Source organism: Physeter macrocephalus, chromosome 5 (genome assembly GCF_002837175.3).
Source record: "Physeter macrocephalus isolate SW-GA chromosome 5, ASM283717v5, whole genome shotgun sequence".
NCBI classification, from domain to species: domain Eukaryota; kingdom Metazoa; phylum Chordata; class Mammalia; order Artiodactyla; family Physeteridae; genus Physeter; species Physeter macrocephalus.
This window is the reverse complement of record NC_041218.1, coordinates 106,966,805-106,982,618: the sequence shown is the minus strand read 5'-3', so window position 1 is coordinate 106,982,618 and position 15,814 is coordinate 106,966,805. Positions and strand designations below refer to the sequence as shown.

At 54.1% G+C, this 15,814-nt stretch overlaps 1 protein-coding gene across 1 annotated transcript in view; it reads left to right on the top strand.

Moving 5' to 3' along the window:
• Nucleotides 1-10,502: 10,502 nt before the first annotated feature.
• Nucleotides 10,503-15,814, top strand: part of VWC2 (von Willebrand factor C domain containing 2) — a 116,397-nt gene continuing 111,085 nt past the window's right edge. The window contains exon 1 of the mRNA XM_024115135.3: nucleotides 10,503-11,204. Within this exon, the coding sequence (XP_023970903.1) occupies nucleotides 10,512-11,204 (693 nt within the window). The 5' untranslated portion in view covers nucleotides 10,503-10,511. The remainder of the gene's footprint in view (nucleotides 11,205-15,814) is intronic.

Here is a 15,814-nt window from a genome sequence, read left to right as displayed (position 1 = left end):
TAACATCGCAAATGCAAATGAAAACCACACTGAGATTCCACCTCACCCACTAGAGTGGCTAAAATTTTAAAAATTTGATCAAACTCGTTGATAAGTACGTGGGACAGTGGGACCACTCATACTGCTGGTAGAAATGTACAATATTTACAACTATTTGGGAAAGTAATTTGGTAATTTCTTTTTCTTTTTTATTCTTTTGTTTTTTGGCCACGCTGTGTGGCATGCGGGATCTTAGTTCCCCGACCGGGGATCAAAGCTGCGCCGCCTGCGATGGAAGTGCGGAGTCTTAACCGCTGGACTGCAAGGGAAGTCCCCTGGTAATTACTTATAAAGTTATGTACACACTTATCACAGACACAGCAATTCTACTTGGAAAAAATGGAAACGCGTATCCACAAAAAGACTTGTATAAAAATGCTCATGTCAGCTTTTATTCTAAAAGCCAGCAACAGCCTAAACGTCCGTTTGCAGGCAAGCGAAGAAACACGCTACGGCAGAGCCATACAAAGGAGCATGAGTCAGCAATGAGAATCAGCATCCTCCTGGTCCCCATAACATACATAGGAATCGCAGACACATTGAAAGAAGCCAAGCACAGAAGGCTCTAAGGTGCTGCATGATTCCAGGGAAAGGGAGTCCTTAACCAGCAAAATGAAAGAAGTTTCTGGGGACTGGGGAGTGAGGGGTGGAGTTGGTAGTCAGATAAGGGAGTGACTGAAGGTGTTAATAGGGCACTTTCTGAGGTGTAACCATGTGCATCTTGATTGGCGTGTGGTGACTCAGGTATACACGTTGGTCAAAATGTAGCACAGTATACAAAGTCTATGCAAGTTACTGTTTGTAAGTTGTCCCTCAATAAAGTTGGTGAGAAATGTAATCATCCTGATCTAGACCCCCAGGTGACCGCCTCACGGAAGACGGTGACACGATTCAACTTCCACAACTCAGTTACGATCACAAGTACGCTGACACCACACTTAGTACAATTTTAATACTCGCAGACTCAATAAGAAATAGTCGCAAATGAACTTATTATCAAAACAGAAATAGACTCACAGACATATAGGAAAAAAAAAACCTTATGGTTACCAGAGGGGAAAGGGGGGGGGGAAGGGATAAATTAGGAGATTGGGATTAACGTACACATTCTACTATATATAAAATAGATAAGCACAAAGGACCAGCTGAATAGCACGGGAAACTATACTCAATATTCTGTATATACACATATATATATGAAACGGAATCACTTTGCTGTACACCCGAAGCTAACACAGCATTGTAAATTAACTACACTGCAATTTAAAAAATGGTTATTGAAAAAAAAGAATCAGCAGTGAGACTTCATAAATAAATGCTGTAGTTTTGATAAGTAGAGGCCAATGACCTTAGAAGGAGCCAGGCTCATTGAAGTAATTTGAATACAGGAAAATGCTGGAGGATCCAGACCCCACCAGGCACGAACCCAGTCACCATGCTGAGCTCAGAACCTACATAAATGAGGACACAGCCGCCGGCACAGATCTTCAGGGGTGGTCCTCCTCTGTCTCCTCAAACTAATATGGTTCATTGCAGTTCTATTGGTTTCGTAGTTTATTTTTTATCTGATCTGTAAATTTACTTTTATGGGTGCTTAAAAGCTAAAGGCCTAAGAGTTCGTAGTGTTTTATATTCGCATACGTTTAAGTAAAATTACAATAAAAAGAATTGAAGTAAACATCGGGGGTCTGTGAGAATATTTCTCCTTTTAAAGGGATCAATACATTATTCAAGGCTGGGAGCTGCTGAGTATTTCTAAATGGTGTTATAATTGGAAGAGACCCAGAAATCTTGATTGAATGCTGGGGCTGCCAGAAAAAAAATGTAGCAGCACTGGCAATGGTGACTCTTTGTACAATTCAGAAACAGCTCTGCCTCTGAGCACACAGAGGCGGATTTGCTGGGATGGCATGAAAGGAATTCTTGTGTAGAAAAAGCAGTGGCTTCGTTTCTAAGTGAGAGGGCACTTTTGCGAATGCTGACAAGAGGACTAAAACCATTGAGAGTCTAACCATTATGGTGGGATTTTGGTGTCTGCAGATATATTGGGCACCGCTATTTGAATTATGATATCGTTGAATTCCATCAATGAACCATTATATTTGCCAGGGCTTTTGACTTTGCAAGGGATAGAAAACTCCAATTCAAATAGACTTGGGCAAAAAGATATGCCTTGGCTTTGACCACTGAATACTCCAGTCTCCTTTGAGGCTGTGAGGATCTCACATAATATTTTCAGGACTAAATTTGTCATCTTTTTTTGCTTCGACTTTCTTCGGGGCTGTCTCCATTTCAGGTAGAGTCTACAACCAGTGATGCCCCTGGTAGGTTCAGCCTTAATTTTTACAAGACTCAAGTCAATGAGAAAGAGAAAAAAAACTTCAATTCTCAGATGATTCAAGGAAAAGTGATAGACCTGACTCTCAGCCTCAGCAGGACCACGCGACCATCCCTGATGCAACCGTGGCTGAGGGACGGTGACCCCGGCCAGACCTGGTCCCTTTCCCCATCTGACAGCTCTGCCTGAGAAGCAGGTGGTTGAGGATGGAGATGGGCTTGGTTCTCTAGAGGAAAACGGTCAATGTTTGTTTTCAGAAGAAAGAGAACGGATATTGGATGGCAAACATCCAGTAAAATCAGTGTGAGCGTAAATAACTAAACCTCTCATGAATGAAATAATAACACTATATTTGGGGCACAAGGGAGAAATATGATTTGAACGCAGCGTAGAAGGTGGGTTTGGAATTGTTTGAAAAAATTTATTCCAAGAATACTAATTAGTGAATTGGTTTCCATCTGGAAACAAAACATCAGTGGTACCCTGAGAAGACCCACCCTTGGCCACAGAAACACGAAGCTGTGCTCATCACATCTCCGGATGAAATAAACTTCGGCTGGTGAGTTAATTTATGGGAAGATAGAATGAGGATCCCGAGAATAATGGACCAAATTGAATAACTTCATGTGAAGGATAAAATGAAGACTGATGATTGTGTACAGAGGACCAACTCCACAAGTACATGATGGAGAAGCCTTGCCAGTGGAGACCCGAGTAACTCTTCACTGACCAGTGGTGGTGACCAGGTTTTGAATCCCTCAACCCTCAATCAATTCCTCAAAGGATTTCTTTCTTGAATCTTGCAAGAAGGGGAGGGATCACAGGATGAAGAGGGCACAGACAGAGCAGCGGACGAGACTTCTCCTTGGCTCAAGACTACAGAGAAGCTTCACGCTTCCTTATGCCTGGTGCTGGAAGAAAGGAGTTTCTCTCGAGAGCTAGAGGTAAAACCTAACTTGCACATTCTTGAGGGAGGAGAAGAAGGGTAAGAGTGAAGAGAGCCTGGCGGAGGGCAGAGGAAGTCGAGAGACCCCCGAGTGCACCTGCAGGCCTTCAGTGCGTGACCAAGCACAGTGGAGGTCGGGGAGTAGCTGGAGATGCAAGCAAGGTGAGATCCTCAAAGATGGCGCTGTCTGCATTCTTCCCTAATTCATCTGATAAACGTTTGTCACGGCCCAGCTACATACTGCACGGGCCACAGGAGCTAGGGATACAGGAGTGACTTACGGTAAGGGGGTCCCAACCTTGAGGTGAGGGACTCATTAAGCAAGTCTATGCAACACTGTCTTACAGATGCTCAGTAGTGTGGATTTGAAAATAAAAGGCTGTTGGCTGTGTGGGCAGTTTGATGGTGTCAGCCTCGTCCTGGTTTGCAGGTCCAAATCACCACTCCTGCCCGGGGAGGACCATAGACGTGGACTCCACGGAAGGCTCTGTGTGCAGCAGGAACGGGAGGAACGGTTAACATGAGATACGTGATGAATGATATCGACCGACATCCTGCCATCACACGCTTCCCACACTCTCGCCTGGTCCCTGATTCCTCCTGGTTTATGCGCAAACCGCCGACCACTTCCTCCCAGCTGCATGTCAGGTTTATGGCTCAGACCCCGCCCCCTAAGTTCCGCATGTCTGGATGGTCCCACGTTTGGGGTCTATGCAGAAGTAGTTTGGGGCGAGGAGGCGCTTCTTATGATCGTCGTCAGGCACGTGGTCATGGCGGAAGCCCAGGGCCTGAGCCCAAGCAGTGTCCCGGGCCAGGTTCCCCTTCCTCTGGTGTTGGCATTGCTCCAGGAGCTGGTGGCGCATCTGGAGCGCCTTGAGATCCACCAGAGAACTTCAAAGTGCCCTCGGCATACCATGGAAGGGTCAAGAGGCCAGTCCGTTTGGGGCCTGGGGGAGAAGCCATCCCAGGAAGATACATTGCCTGACTCTCCGGCAGACATGTGTGCCACCCACGTGTGCTGTGGGTCCTCCTGGAAATATGCTCTGCCCCGTGCTCTGCCTTCTGCTGTGCGGTGCCACGGCCCACTTTGGGGGACCTGGGAGCAGAGTACAAACAAAGCTAGGTCTCTGGTTGTGTCACTGCCCAGTCCAGTCCATGACTCCTGGGAAGACCAGGAGCCAGAGATGCAGTCCTGAGAAAACACATCCCATCTCAGAAGTGCTCCAGAGTGGACCCCGGGCTCCCTTTATCAACCAAGGAAAACCCTGCCCGGGGTCAGCATGGCGCGCAGCACCTGCCAGGCTGCCTCCCTTGGAGCTGTCCAAAAGGAGGAGGAAAACCACCTAAATGGCGTCACCCAAGGCTCTTCTGCCTCGCTCGATGCACACAGACCCTCGCCTCCGAGGGCACGGCACGTGCCAGCAGAAGCGCACAGCCTTGCGCTGTCCTCCTTAGGCCGACCCATGCTGAGGGGCCCGGGTTCCATTAGGACTGTTTTGGCAACTTCTGTATTGGTCCACGTGTATGTGGTCCGGGGGTCTGGGATGTTAATGCAGTGCAGGCCGTTATAGTATATTCGAAACGGATCCCTGGCCACCTCCTTTCAAGAAACATGCTTTTGCCACTGATTTTAGAAGAATTATCTGTGAGCCATCCATTCGATTATCTGAACAGACCCTGCTGACTTTATGCAGGACGACAGGACGGATGAGTCCCCGAGGTGCGGTGCAATCAGGCAGCCTGTGCAGAGGGCCAGCACGGGAGCAGGAACTCTCCACCCCAGCCGTGGATCACAGGCTGATCGGGATGGAGCTGTTGCCTCTGCCGGCCAGTAGCCCGATCCAGAGCCGAGCTTTAGTAGCCAGCTTGCTCTGTGCACATCACAAAAAGCCACCTGAGCGCCTCAGGTGGCTCCTCTCACTCAATACGTTGAGCTAGTGGTCTGCCTTCCGCCTGACCACAAAAATCCTGCTGACCCTGGTTTCAGGTGCGAGTGGCTTTTATTCCGTCTAACCCACAAAGATGAAGACTTTACAGCTTTTCCTTTTCTCTGGCCCAAGTCCAGAATTCAAGGTAAATGCGGCTTTGCAAAGGTGTGAACTAAATTAAAGCAACCCTTAGGCACTGGGCCCAGGCAATCAGGGAACAGCAGGATTTCGTGCAAGGCTCGAGGCTTTGCATTTTCTGCCCCGTCTTTACCTGGAACAGGAGTTTCCAGAAGGCTCTCCTTCCCACAGAAGCCACTCTGCATCCCCTCCCTGTAAGGCTGGCAGCACCCTCCCCGTCCATGGCCAGCCCTGGAGAAGCTCTTCCTGCAGCCACAAGCAGCTCTTTCCTCGTGGAGAAAATGCACAGGGCGCTTGGCCCCTAGCATCTGCTTTCCAGTCTCCACCAGGCCCTCTGTTTTGCAGCTTTTTTTTTTTTTTTCATCCTCCTAACCTCATCCCATACTTTATCCCACAGTCTCCTTTCTACTCTCAAGCCACAAACACCACCTCTGCCCCTTCGATTCCCACAGACAGCCCTGTCTCATCCCCCGGGGGCAGGGGGCAGACCCATGTTTCCTGACGTCTCCTCCCACTTTATCCTCTGATGTGCCTCCCTTCCCAGGGCACCTGGTCTGACTTTTTCCTCCAAGGAGTTACCTTCCCTCAGTATTGCAGGTATCACTCTGTCCCCGATTCCTCGGGTGGACAGAGACCCAGGGTAGGTTAGTCTGGTCTAAACATGTGACCACAAGGACATCCCCGGAACTGACAGCTCTGGTCGTTCCCACCCCTCTGCCTCTCTGTGCTCTCAGGAGAGTAGGGCCCAGAATGTGAAGTCACGTGCGATCAGCTGGATTGGGAAGCTGGGGAGAACCTCGTGTCACGTCCAGTAAGTCAGGGACAGAGCGCCACCCAGGCAGGGAGCTGTGGTACTGGACCAGAAGCCCTGGAGTTAAGAGTCTGAGGTTCCAGGGTCACCTGGCTCCTGCCCTGTGAGCTGGGACCTCAGCCAACTCACAACTTCCTTGAGGTGTGGTTCCCCACTGGCAAAATGGCAAACAATAATGGCATCCCCAAGACCAGGTGTACTGTGTGAAATAAGTGAGATGCTATGAATGGGCCCAGGGCTGTGTGAGGCATAAGCACTGTTCTCCCAGTTTTCCCTCCCTCCCCCGTCCCATGCTCCCTTCCTTCCCCTTTTCTCCTCTCCCTCCCTCCTCATTTGCCTCCTGGGCTGTAAGCACAGGAAGATGAATCAGGCACAGCTCCAGCCCCTTGTTTAATAAGCCACTGTTTCAGAGGTGGGTGCAGACTCCGTGGAGCTAAGACACAGTCCGAGGCCACAAGACCTGAAACAGAGCCAGAAACAAGCCTTGGTGAAGAGGAAGGTCAATGAGTTAGGCCTCAGGGCACCGAAAAGGTGAGGAGGAGGCAACTCGGAACTTGGCCTGGAGCCCAGCTGCCCCGCCTGCTGCTCCGGCTGGGCCTGGTGCTGAGCACAGACTCGCGGACTCAGGGCTTCTGCTGGTGTTGCTTTAAGACTAATAAAGCAGATTAAAACAGGGCTGCGGGCGGAAACACGCCATGGTCCCAGAGCGCTCTGGGGTTCCTACCCACTCGGAGATTTGTCTCTTCTTCCTTTTAAAGATGAGAAAATGCGGACCCTGAGACCGCAGTTGTCCGAGGTCACAAAACTGGCCGCTAGCGGAGCCCAGCGAGACCCACGTCACCTTACTCCACGAGCAGAGACCTTCCTGCTGCCGCCTCTTACCCTGCAGAGGGGGAGCGAGGGATTGGGGGGTGGGCAGTGGATCAGAGGCCCTCGATACCTGCAAAGTCCCTGCTACTTCCTCGAATCTCCCAACTAATCAAGGCAGCTTGGGCATTGCTCGCCACTAAGGACAGAAACCCTCCTAAAATTACTTCTCCCCTCGTCTCGTCTCACCTACCACACTGTCTCTGAGAGTCGTTGCCCAAATGAAGCGGTTGGGACACCGGGCAGTACGATTAGCCCCTCATTCCGCCAGGCCCCTTCCCTGGGGGCCCTACGGTCTCATCCTCAGGGCTCTCCACTGCGCCCACGCGCGCGGGCACAGAGGTTTTCTGATTCAAGGGCCCCGTGATAGACGTGGGATGGGAAGAGACTTCATGATCCCCTCCATGGGACCCCCAACCAACTTGTCAGCCAGAAGTAGAATCTTCTGCACATACTGTTAGCGTTTTATTCTGACTCGTCACATCCACCTGGGTCTACGTCAGTGTAACCTTCTGAGAGTCCTTCTTGTCCAAACAAAAACAAACATGATATGTGACGACTGGGGGGCCAGGTTGCTCTGTCCCACAGGCAAGTGCGACCCGTCTCTTGCCTCGAGGCGACAGGAAGAAAAGGGGGGTAGGGGCTGCAAAGGCAGAAGGGCTTAAATCTTTCTGGACGTTGAAACCCTCCACCCAACCCTCTGTTTCATTTTTTTGGTTTTTTGTTTCTGTTTTGGTAGATAAGGAGAAGCTTCCTCTCGCCCAGTCTTTCTGTCGCTGGGAGAGGGCCTCTCTGCAGTTCATTTAAATCTGGTCTGTCCACTATCAAGAGGTGGGAGAGAAGAGGAATTGGTCTCAAAGCACCCACCCCAGCCCAGGGCCTGACCTTGTAGCGGAAAGGTTGTGTGTGTATACATCTGAGCATTTTCAGTGAGTCTAAGATGACAGTGTGGGAACCATTGCCTTGGGAATGGACATCTCTATAATAAAAATCCCATTTTAGGGGTTAATGTGAAGTTCCCTTTTCTCCTTTATCCAAGAAAAGTAGCACGTCCATCGGTCAAGATCAAAGAGTAAAAACAAGTCTGAACCGCACAGGCCTCTGCTTTGACAGTTTAGCATCCCAGCGAAGTTAACACGAAATGTTTCTATTCGGTGACAGGAGAGTGTGGGCAGGAAAGGGGGGACATAAGCATCGACCGGGGAGAGATGGGCAGGGAGCCCGAAAGCACGCGGAACGGGCTTTTATGAGTTTCCGACTCTTACGCGCCTCTACCTCCGGGTTTCTGAATGTAAAGAGGAAAAAAAAAAACCCCTCCCACAGGCTGCTAAGCTAACGCGGCCTTCGAATTCCAAATTGAACACACTTTGGTTCCGGCTTTTCAACAGTCGCAAGACCAAGCCGTCCAGGGGGAGGAAAGCCAGAGGGGGCCAATTGGGAAGGAAGAAATTAAAGGGAGGAATAAAGGGAAGGAAAAAGCCCAGATGAAAGGTCCAGCGGAGAGTGAGTGACAAGGCCGGAGGATGGCAGCCGGCGGCGGAGGTGGGGAGGCGGCTGCGCTGCAAGCTGACAGGTGGGTCTCGGGCCTGGAAGGGGGCGGGTGGGCGCGAGGCCCTCCAACCCCCGGGCAGCGCCGGCCGCCGCGGCGACGCCTCCCGAACACGGGCCGCAGAGGAGGGGCGGGGAGCGCGCGGGGCGGGCGGCGGGCTCCCACTCCGGCCTCGGCGCCGCTCGCCCGCCGCGCTCCGGGCGTCTCTTTGCCTCCGGCTGCCTGGTCCGGGGAGCCCCCCGCGCCTGCCGGAGGAGAGGAGCGAGGCCGAGCCGGGGCGGCCCCGGGCACGATTCGTCGCGGAGACGCGGGGACCAGCCCTGAGGATGAGCGGCGGAGGACGGCCCCGGCACTGACGCGAGTTGGGGCCCCGGCTCCCGGCCGCCGGCGGTGCGATGAGCCTGCCAGCGGAGACGCCCTAGCCGGGTGCACGCGCCGGCGAAGCGCGCAGCTGGGGCCGCGCCCTCCGCGGTGCGCCCCGCGCCGGGCCCCCGCCGGCCGGAGGATGGGCGCCGGCGCCCCGGGGCCGCGCCCGCCGCGAGCCCCGCGTCCGGCCGGCGCCCTGCGCTCATGTACGTAGGCTGGGCGCCCGCCCCCGGGGGGTGAGGGTCCCTGTTGGGTGTCCGCGCCCGGGGCGCCCTTCCGCCTCCCTGCTGCTCGGGAGGAGCCCCCTAGCCCAAGCCCAAGTTTGTACATATGGGTGATCGCCCGGGCTGAAGTCCGCCGGGCCGGGGATGGGGCTCGGCAGAGGGCACGGGCGACCCGAGCCTGCTTGAGGGGGTGGGGACGAGGGGAGGAAGCCACCCGGAGGCGGGCTGAACCGGGGGCGAGGGGGGTTGGAGGGCTTGGTGGAGAGAGGCTGGGTGGCCAGCGTCCTGCGGCGTCTAGGGTTCCCTCGGCCCCTTTGGGCGGCACAAAGTTTGGGAACCAGAGAGGCTTTCGGAGACAGGCAGAGTGAAGCGGGCTCGCCCCGCCCGGCGCCCGCCACCCGCGGCCTCCTCCACCGCACACCCTAGTGCTGCCGGGCCCCCCTACTCCACCGCCACGACCCCTCCCGGGTCAAAGAAATTAGGCGACTGCGCGCTGCGGCCCACGCAGGGGTCTCTGGTCTGCGCCCCGAGTCGCTGCGCGGCTGCCGGGTGGCTGGTGGAGGAGCCACAGCCTCCGAAAGCCCCGACCCGCAACCGGGAACGGGGGTTGGGCTGGGGGACAGTCACGGACCTTCTTCTGGGCAACCGGGCCTCGGGCGGAGGGCGGGGAAGGGGCGTCTGCGCCCCGCACTGGTGGCGTTTGCAAAGTTGTTAGGATGAGTCACCGGGTCCCGGGAGCTTTCTTACCCCCCTCGCGCCCTTCTCCCCCAGACACCCTCGGGCGAGCGAGGAAGGGTTTCCCTCTCATTTTCCTGCACGGCCGTCAGCGCCCGCTCCACTGCGGAATTCTCCACTGAGTAGCGTTTCGGGAAGTGTGGCCGGAACTCGGAGTTCTGTGGCTCCACCCGAGCCTTGCAGGGGGCGCGGGCCCTGCTGGCGGCATCCCCGCTGCTCGCCACCCGCTGATCACGAAGACACGGGGAACACTGCGGGCCGGTGTTTTTCTGGGACTCGCCTCCGTGTCCGTGTCCGTGTCCGCAGTCTGGGATGCGTAGGACCCCGGGCCGTGCCCCGGCGCCGGGCATGCCGCCGCTGCCCTCGGGGTCCGGCGCGCCCGTTTCGGGAGCCGCCGGGCCGGGCGCGCGCGGGCCTCGGGGCTCAGCTGTGCTGCTTTCTCTCCGCAGGGACGGCGGCTCCAGACTGGCGGCGGCGCGCCCCCGGGCTGTGAATGCGACTCGCCCCTCGACCTCGCTCCCCGCCCGCCCGGCCGCCGGGACGCGGTAGGGGTGGCCCAGCTCCAGGGCGATGGCAGTTGGCGCGCTGTCCAGTTCCCTCCTGCTCACCTGCTGCCTGATGGTGGCTCTGTGCAGCCCGAGCATCCCGCTGGAGAAGCTGGCCCAGGCGCCCGAGCGGCCGGGCCAGGAGAAGCGCGAGCACGCGTCTCGGGACGGCCCGGGCCGGGTGAGCGAGCTCGGGCGCCCGGCGAGGGACGAGGGCGGCGGCGGCGGCCGGGACTGGAAGGGCAAGGGCGGCCGCGGGCTGGCCGGCCGGGAGGCGTGGAGCAGGCAGAAACAGGCCTGGGCCGCCCAGGGCGGGGGCGCCGGGGCCGGGGACCTGCAGGGGCGGCCCCGCGGGGACACCCCGCACGAAGAGCCCCCGGCCGCCGCCGCCGCCGCCGCCGCCCAGGACGCGGCGGGCCCAGACCCAGAGCCCACGCCCGAGCTGCCGGAGGAGTACGCGTACCCGGACTACCGGGGGAAGGGCTGCGTGGACGAGAGCGGCTTCGTGTACGCGATCGGGGAGAAGTTCGCGCCGGGCCCCTCGGCCTGCCCCTGCCTGTGCACCGAGGAGGGGCCGCTGTGCGCGCAGCCCGAGTGCCCGCGGCTGCACCCACGCTGCATCCACGTCGACACGAGCCAGTGCTGCCCGCAGTGCAAGGAGAGGAAGAACTACTGCGAGTTCCGGGGCAAGACCTACCAGACCCTGGAGGAGTTCGTGGTAAGAGGCGAGCGCCCGGGCGACTTCGCCCGTCCCAGGAGGGGGTGAAGCGGCTCTGAGTCCCCACTTCGGAGAAGAGGCGCTCTGTGCTTCTCAGAGGTGGGCGGCGCTGTGCCCGCGTCCCCTCAGCACGACCCCTCTTTTTCAGTGCAGAGGTAATTTTTGAAAGCCGTGTGCCCAGTCCACGTGCATTCGCTCGGTCTTCACGATAAAAGGGTTTCCTTAGAGTGGAGCCCGTGGCCCTAAGGCGAACAGCCCGAGCAGACTCACCGGCTGTACTTTTAACCTTAATTGGCTGCTCCTGAGTTTAAAGGGCTGCTGCCGGAATGCTCGCCCTGTTTTCAAACACAGGGTAGTTTACCCTGCTGTTTGGGATGTGTTCTTGAGCTAATAGCTCATTAAGGGAGACTGTTCGTATAATAAATAAGCCGTTTCCCTAGATTATGTGCTGGGTATCAGGCAGATGTTCTAGAAATTAAAAGAAAAAAATGCTTGCTCAATGGATGCCAAAACATAGTCGACGGCAAAAACAGGAAGTCCAGGTTACGGTTTAAAATGGTTTTACTTTAGGTGAGTACTGGTAATATTAGTAGCGCTAGTTCCTGAATGCCTACTGTATGTTAGGTTCCAGGCTGCATTTTTCACCTGTATTAACTTACTTAAACCTCAAACCACGTAATAAAGTAGATTATTATCTACTATCTCCAGTTGATAAAGAAGAGGAAACTGAGACAGAATATTTTAAAAAGGTGTCGAAGGCAACACAGCTGTTAAGAAGCTGATTCATGGGTCAAGCATGCTTTTACCCCCTACCCTCTTATTTGAACCAAAAGCCCAGCCCCGCAGGGGCACTGGCGTGGATGGAGATGCCATCCAGCGCTTGTGCTGGCCAGGGGTGAACTCCCCCCGAAAGCCCTGCTTCTTCACTACCGAGCCTGGGAGACAGCTGCACTGCTGCTCAGTCATTCCAGTCCCCCGTGGTCGGCTCAGTCCAACTGGACTTGGCCAGTTGACTTGGCATGCCAGAGGTTTCCCCGGGCAGCAGAGGGCATCCTGGCACCTCCAGCCCCCAAAGCTGAACAAGGAGGCAGATGCGAAGGGATCCTTCAGGGTGCCCAGACCATAGCCTCTGAGATCTGCAAGTTGAGAATGTGCCCAGGATGCGACAGCGTGTAGTGAGTTTTAGGAATGAATTCCTGAGTGTTGTAGGAATAGTAATGTAAAGCCGAGAAGGACAGATCTATAGGTAGTGTGGAAAGCGTGGAGATGCTGGGATTTGGTCGGAAGAGATGAGTTTCCATTCTGGTTTTGCCACTAATCGGCTGCATGCTGGGAACAAAGCACATCTCCCCTCTGGCTTTCTTTTTCCTCATCTGTAAGGTAAGGGCCCGACATTCCTTAAGGCTCCTTGGAGTTCTAACAACCTGATACCCAGGGTTTATCTCCAGGCAAACCTGTTTAAGACAGTTCTTGGCTTCAGCCCTTTAGAGAGACAGACAACTTTGGTGAGAACCTACTAGGAACCAGGCCCTGGCCGTACTACAGACGTAAGTCCGGAGCCCCGCCCTCAGAATGCTCCTGGAGGACTGGGGAGCCGGGCAGATGCCTCCCCAGACGTTCTGGGGTGCAGCCCGGAAGTGCCTAAGTAGCGCTGGCCATGGGAGCTGGTGGAGCCCAGAGGAGGGGCCTTCCGTGTCGGCCTGGGACGGGGCTGTAGCCAAACGATTCTCTGGAGTTTTAAATTCACAGGAAAATCTAAGAGTTACAAGATCAAAGACGAGGGATTAGTTTTTAATTAATAGCATTTATTGTTTGCCCTGTGTGTAGTTCCATAGTCATTTCTTATAAGTGTCCATGAGGTAGGCTGAGGAATTACTAGCATTTTGATCTCAAAAGCCCAAACGCATCCCAGAGCAGCCATCATAGGTAGAAGGGAGAATTCAAACTTCTGTTCTGGTTATTCATTGCTAAGTGCTGGGTGCCATGAAGCTGCCTGTTGTATGAGGGTGGGGGATCTTTTTTTTTTTTTTTTTTTAACATCTTTATTGGAGTATAATTGCTTTACAGTGGTGTGTTAGTTGCTGCTATATCACAAAGTGTATCAGCTATAGGTATCCATATATCCCCATAGACCGCCCTCTTGCGTCTCCCTCCCACCCTCCCTATCCCACCCCTCTAGGTGGTCACAAAGCACCGAGCTGATCTCCCTGTGCTGTGCGGCTGCTTCCCACTAGCTATCAGTTTTACATTTGGTAGCGTATATATGTCCATGCCTTGTATTGGATTCCTGTTTTCCAAAATTGGTGCATAAGTAGAATGTGTTTCCCGCTCTGAGATGGGAGGTGATAGCAACTAAAGGGAGACTGGAAAGATTATAATATCAGTAAGAATTAAAATACCAATAAAGCTAGTTTTAGAGTATTAAGCGCATCTTTCATCTTCAAGTGATTCTTTGTTCTTAACTTTCATCCACTCATTACCAGCTGCTAGGATGACACTGCACAGCTGCTATAAAATTTTCATTATATTCCTGCCCTTATGATAGGTACAACTGCATAACGATTGCGTTGTATATATCATGCTTGTGCATTCTGTTAGTATCAGGAACACTCGTAAGGCATTTCCCCAACTTAGTGTGGCTTTGTGCAAGTTTCATTCCGTGAACAAAAGAGGGTGCGGTGCTTTCTGGGAGTGCTGGGAGGATAAGCGTAGAGGGGTGTAGGGTCAGCTGTGAGTCCAGGGGTTTGTGGGGCACAACTGCTCCTGTAGCTGCTCTGGGTCCTCCAGGCTTCCAGGAGACCCCTCAGGGCCTGCAGTTTGCACAGCACACAGTACATGGAAGACAGGAAAGGAAAGCATTTTACATCTGAAGCGCGTTGCGCTTCTCTGAGAAAAACGTAATTCAGTGGAGGCTGTGGAGCCATGGGGTCATGTCTGGAATGCTCCTGATCATGGCCAGGTCAGGAGAGGTGAAAGGCAGGCCGGTTCTGCTCCTCTTTCCTGGGGAGGCACGCAGGCGCTTTCTGTTCTCTGCATTCCGAGAGACAGTAGGTTACTGAGGGAGGCGGGGAGCCCGTGGTGGGCGCCCGAGAAGGTGGAACCCCGGATCCTTGTGCCTGTGATGCTATTGTGCCCGTGTTCCGGACAGAGCGTGTCTCTTCCCTGCCCTCTCGTGCTTCTCTGTCCTGGGTATGTGTCTGCAGTCCCTGTGCCCGGTGCACAGTGAGGCCAAACAAACGGAAACGTCAGAGCTCGGAGCCGAGAAAGGTTTATTTATCACAGGGCCAAGCCAGGAGAATGGCTGGCTCACGCTCCAAAGACCCAGTGGGTTTCAGGGAAGAAGGTTTTATAGGCAAAACCTGGGGGGGCGGGATTCAGGGTGTGTAACCCTCCTCTGATTGGTTGATGGTGAGGTCACAGGGCGGTGCTCCAGGGATCTGTGCTCGGCCTGAAGTCACCATCCTCCACCCGGATGCGGGCCTTAGTTCCTGCAGAAGAGCTCAGGGATATGTATCAGATATCTGTGCCCATCCCTCAGGAGGAACTGGGACCCTCCCACATCCTGCCCTACTGTTTCTTTCTGCATTTCCTCACTCCCCTAATTAGTGACTGTTTGAATCTGCCCTTTGGAACTCAGGAAAGGTCTTGGAGGCAGAAACCTTTTTCCTACAAACAAGAAATAGAAAGCACAGAAAGGCTTGTGTACTTGGGAGGGCCCCACGGGGTCCTGCTGGGTTTCACTCTTGTGTACTTGGGAGGGCCCCACGGGGTCCTGCTGGGTTTCACTCTCTGCCCAGTTTTCTCTGTACTTCAGTCCCGTCTTTCCCCTTCTCACCAAGGCTCTTTACCCCATTCAAATTCCCATTCCTTACAGCCTGGTTGATCTCAGGCAGATGTCAGCAGAAGACCTTCAGTGAAATACCCTTAAGCTGCTAATAATAATTAGAGTAATACCCTCATCCCTCCAGCGATGTTTGCAGTTTAATTTGTATATTCAAATAAAAACATAGTTACTAGTAGAATGTCCTCCACTGCCTCTGAAATTATACCAAGTGTCCTGTTCTTAACACCAGCAGGCCTCCAACTTTGAGTAAGGAAGCTGGTCTATTCGTTTATAATTTTTATACATGAATGCTATTTCTTGTGCTCTCTTGCTTCCTGGAGCAGGCCATTTGTATAACAAAGTACCACAGACCCGGTGGCTTAAACAATAGAAACTTACAACTTCACAGCCCTGGAGGCTGGAAGTCTGAGATCAAGGTGTGGGCAGGGCTGATTCCTCCTGAGGCCTCTCTCCTGGGCGTGTAGAGGACCACCTTCTCCCTGTGTCCTCACATGGTCGTCCCTGTGTGCATGTCTGTGTCCTGATCTCCTCTTCCTATGAGGACACCACTCATATTGGATTAGGGCCAACTCAAATGACCTTATTTTACCTTAATTACCTCTGTAAAGACCTTGTCTCCAAATACAGTCACGTTCTGAGGTATTGGGTTTAGGACTGCAACATCTGAGTTTGAGAGGGGACACACTGCAGCCTGTAACATAGGGTCAGTGACCAGAGTTGACCTCGTAGGCCTGGGTCCAAGGAGGTGTAGGGAATGCAGTGGGGC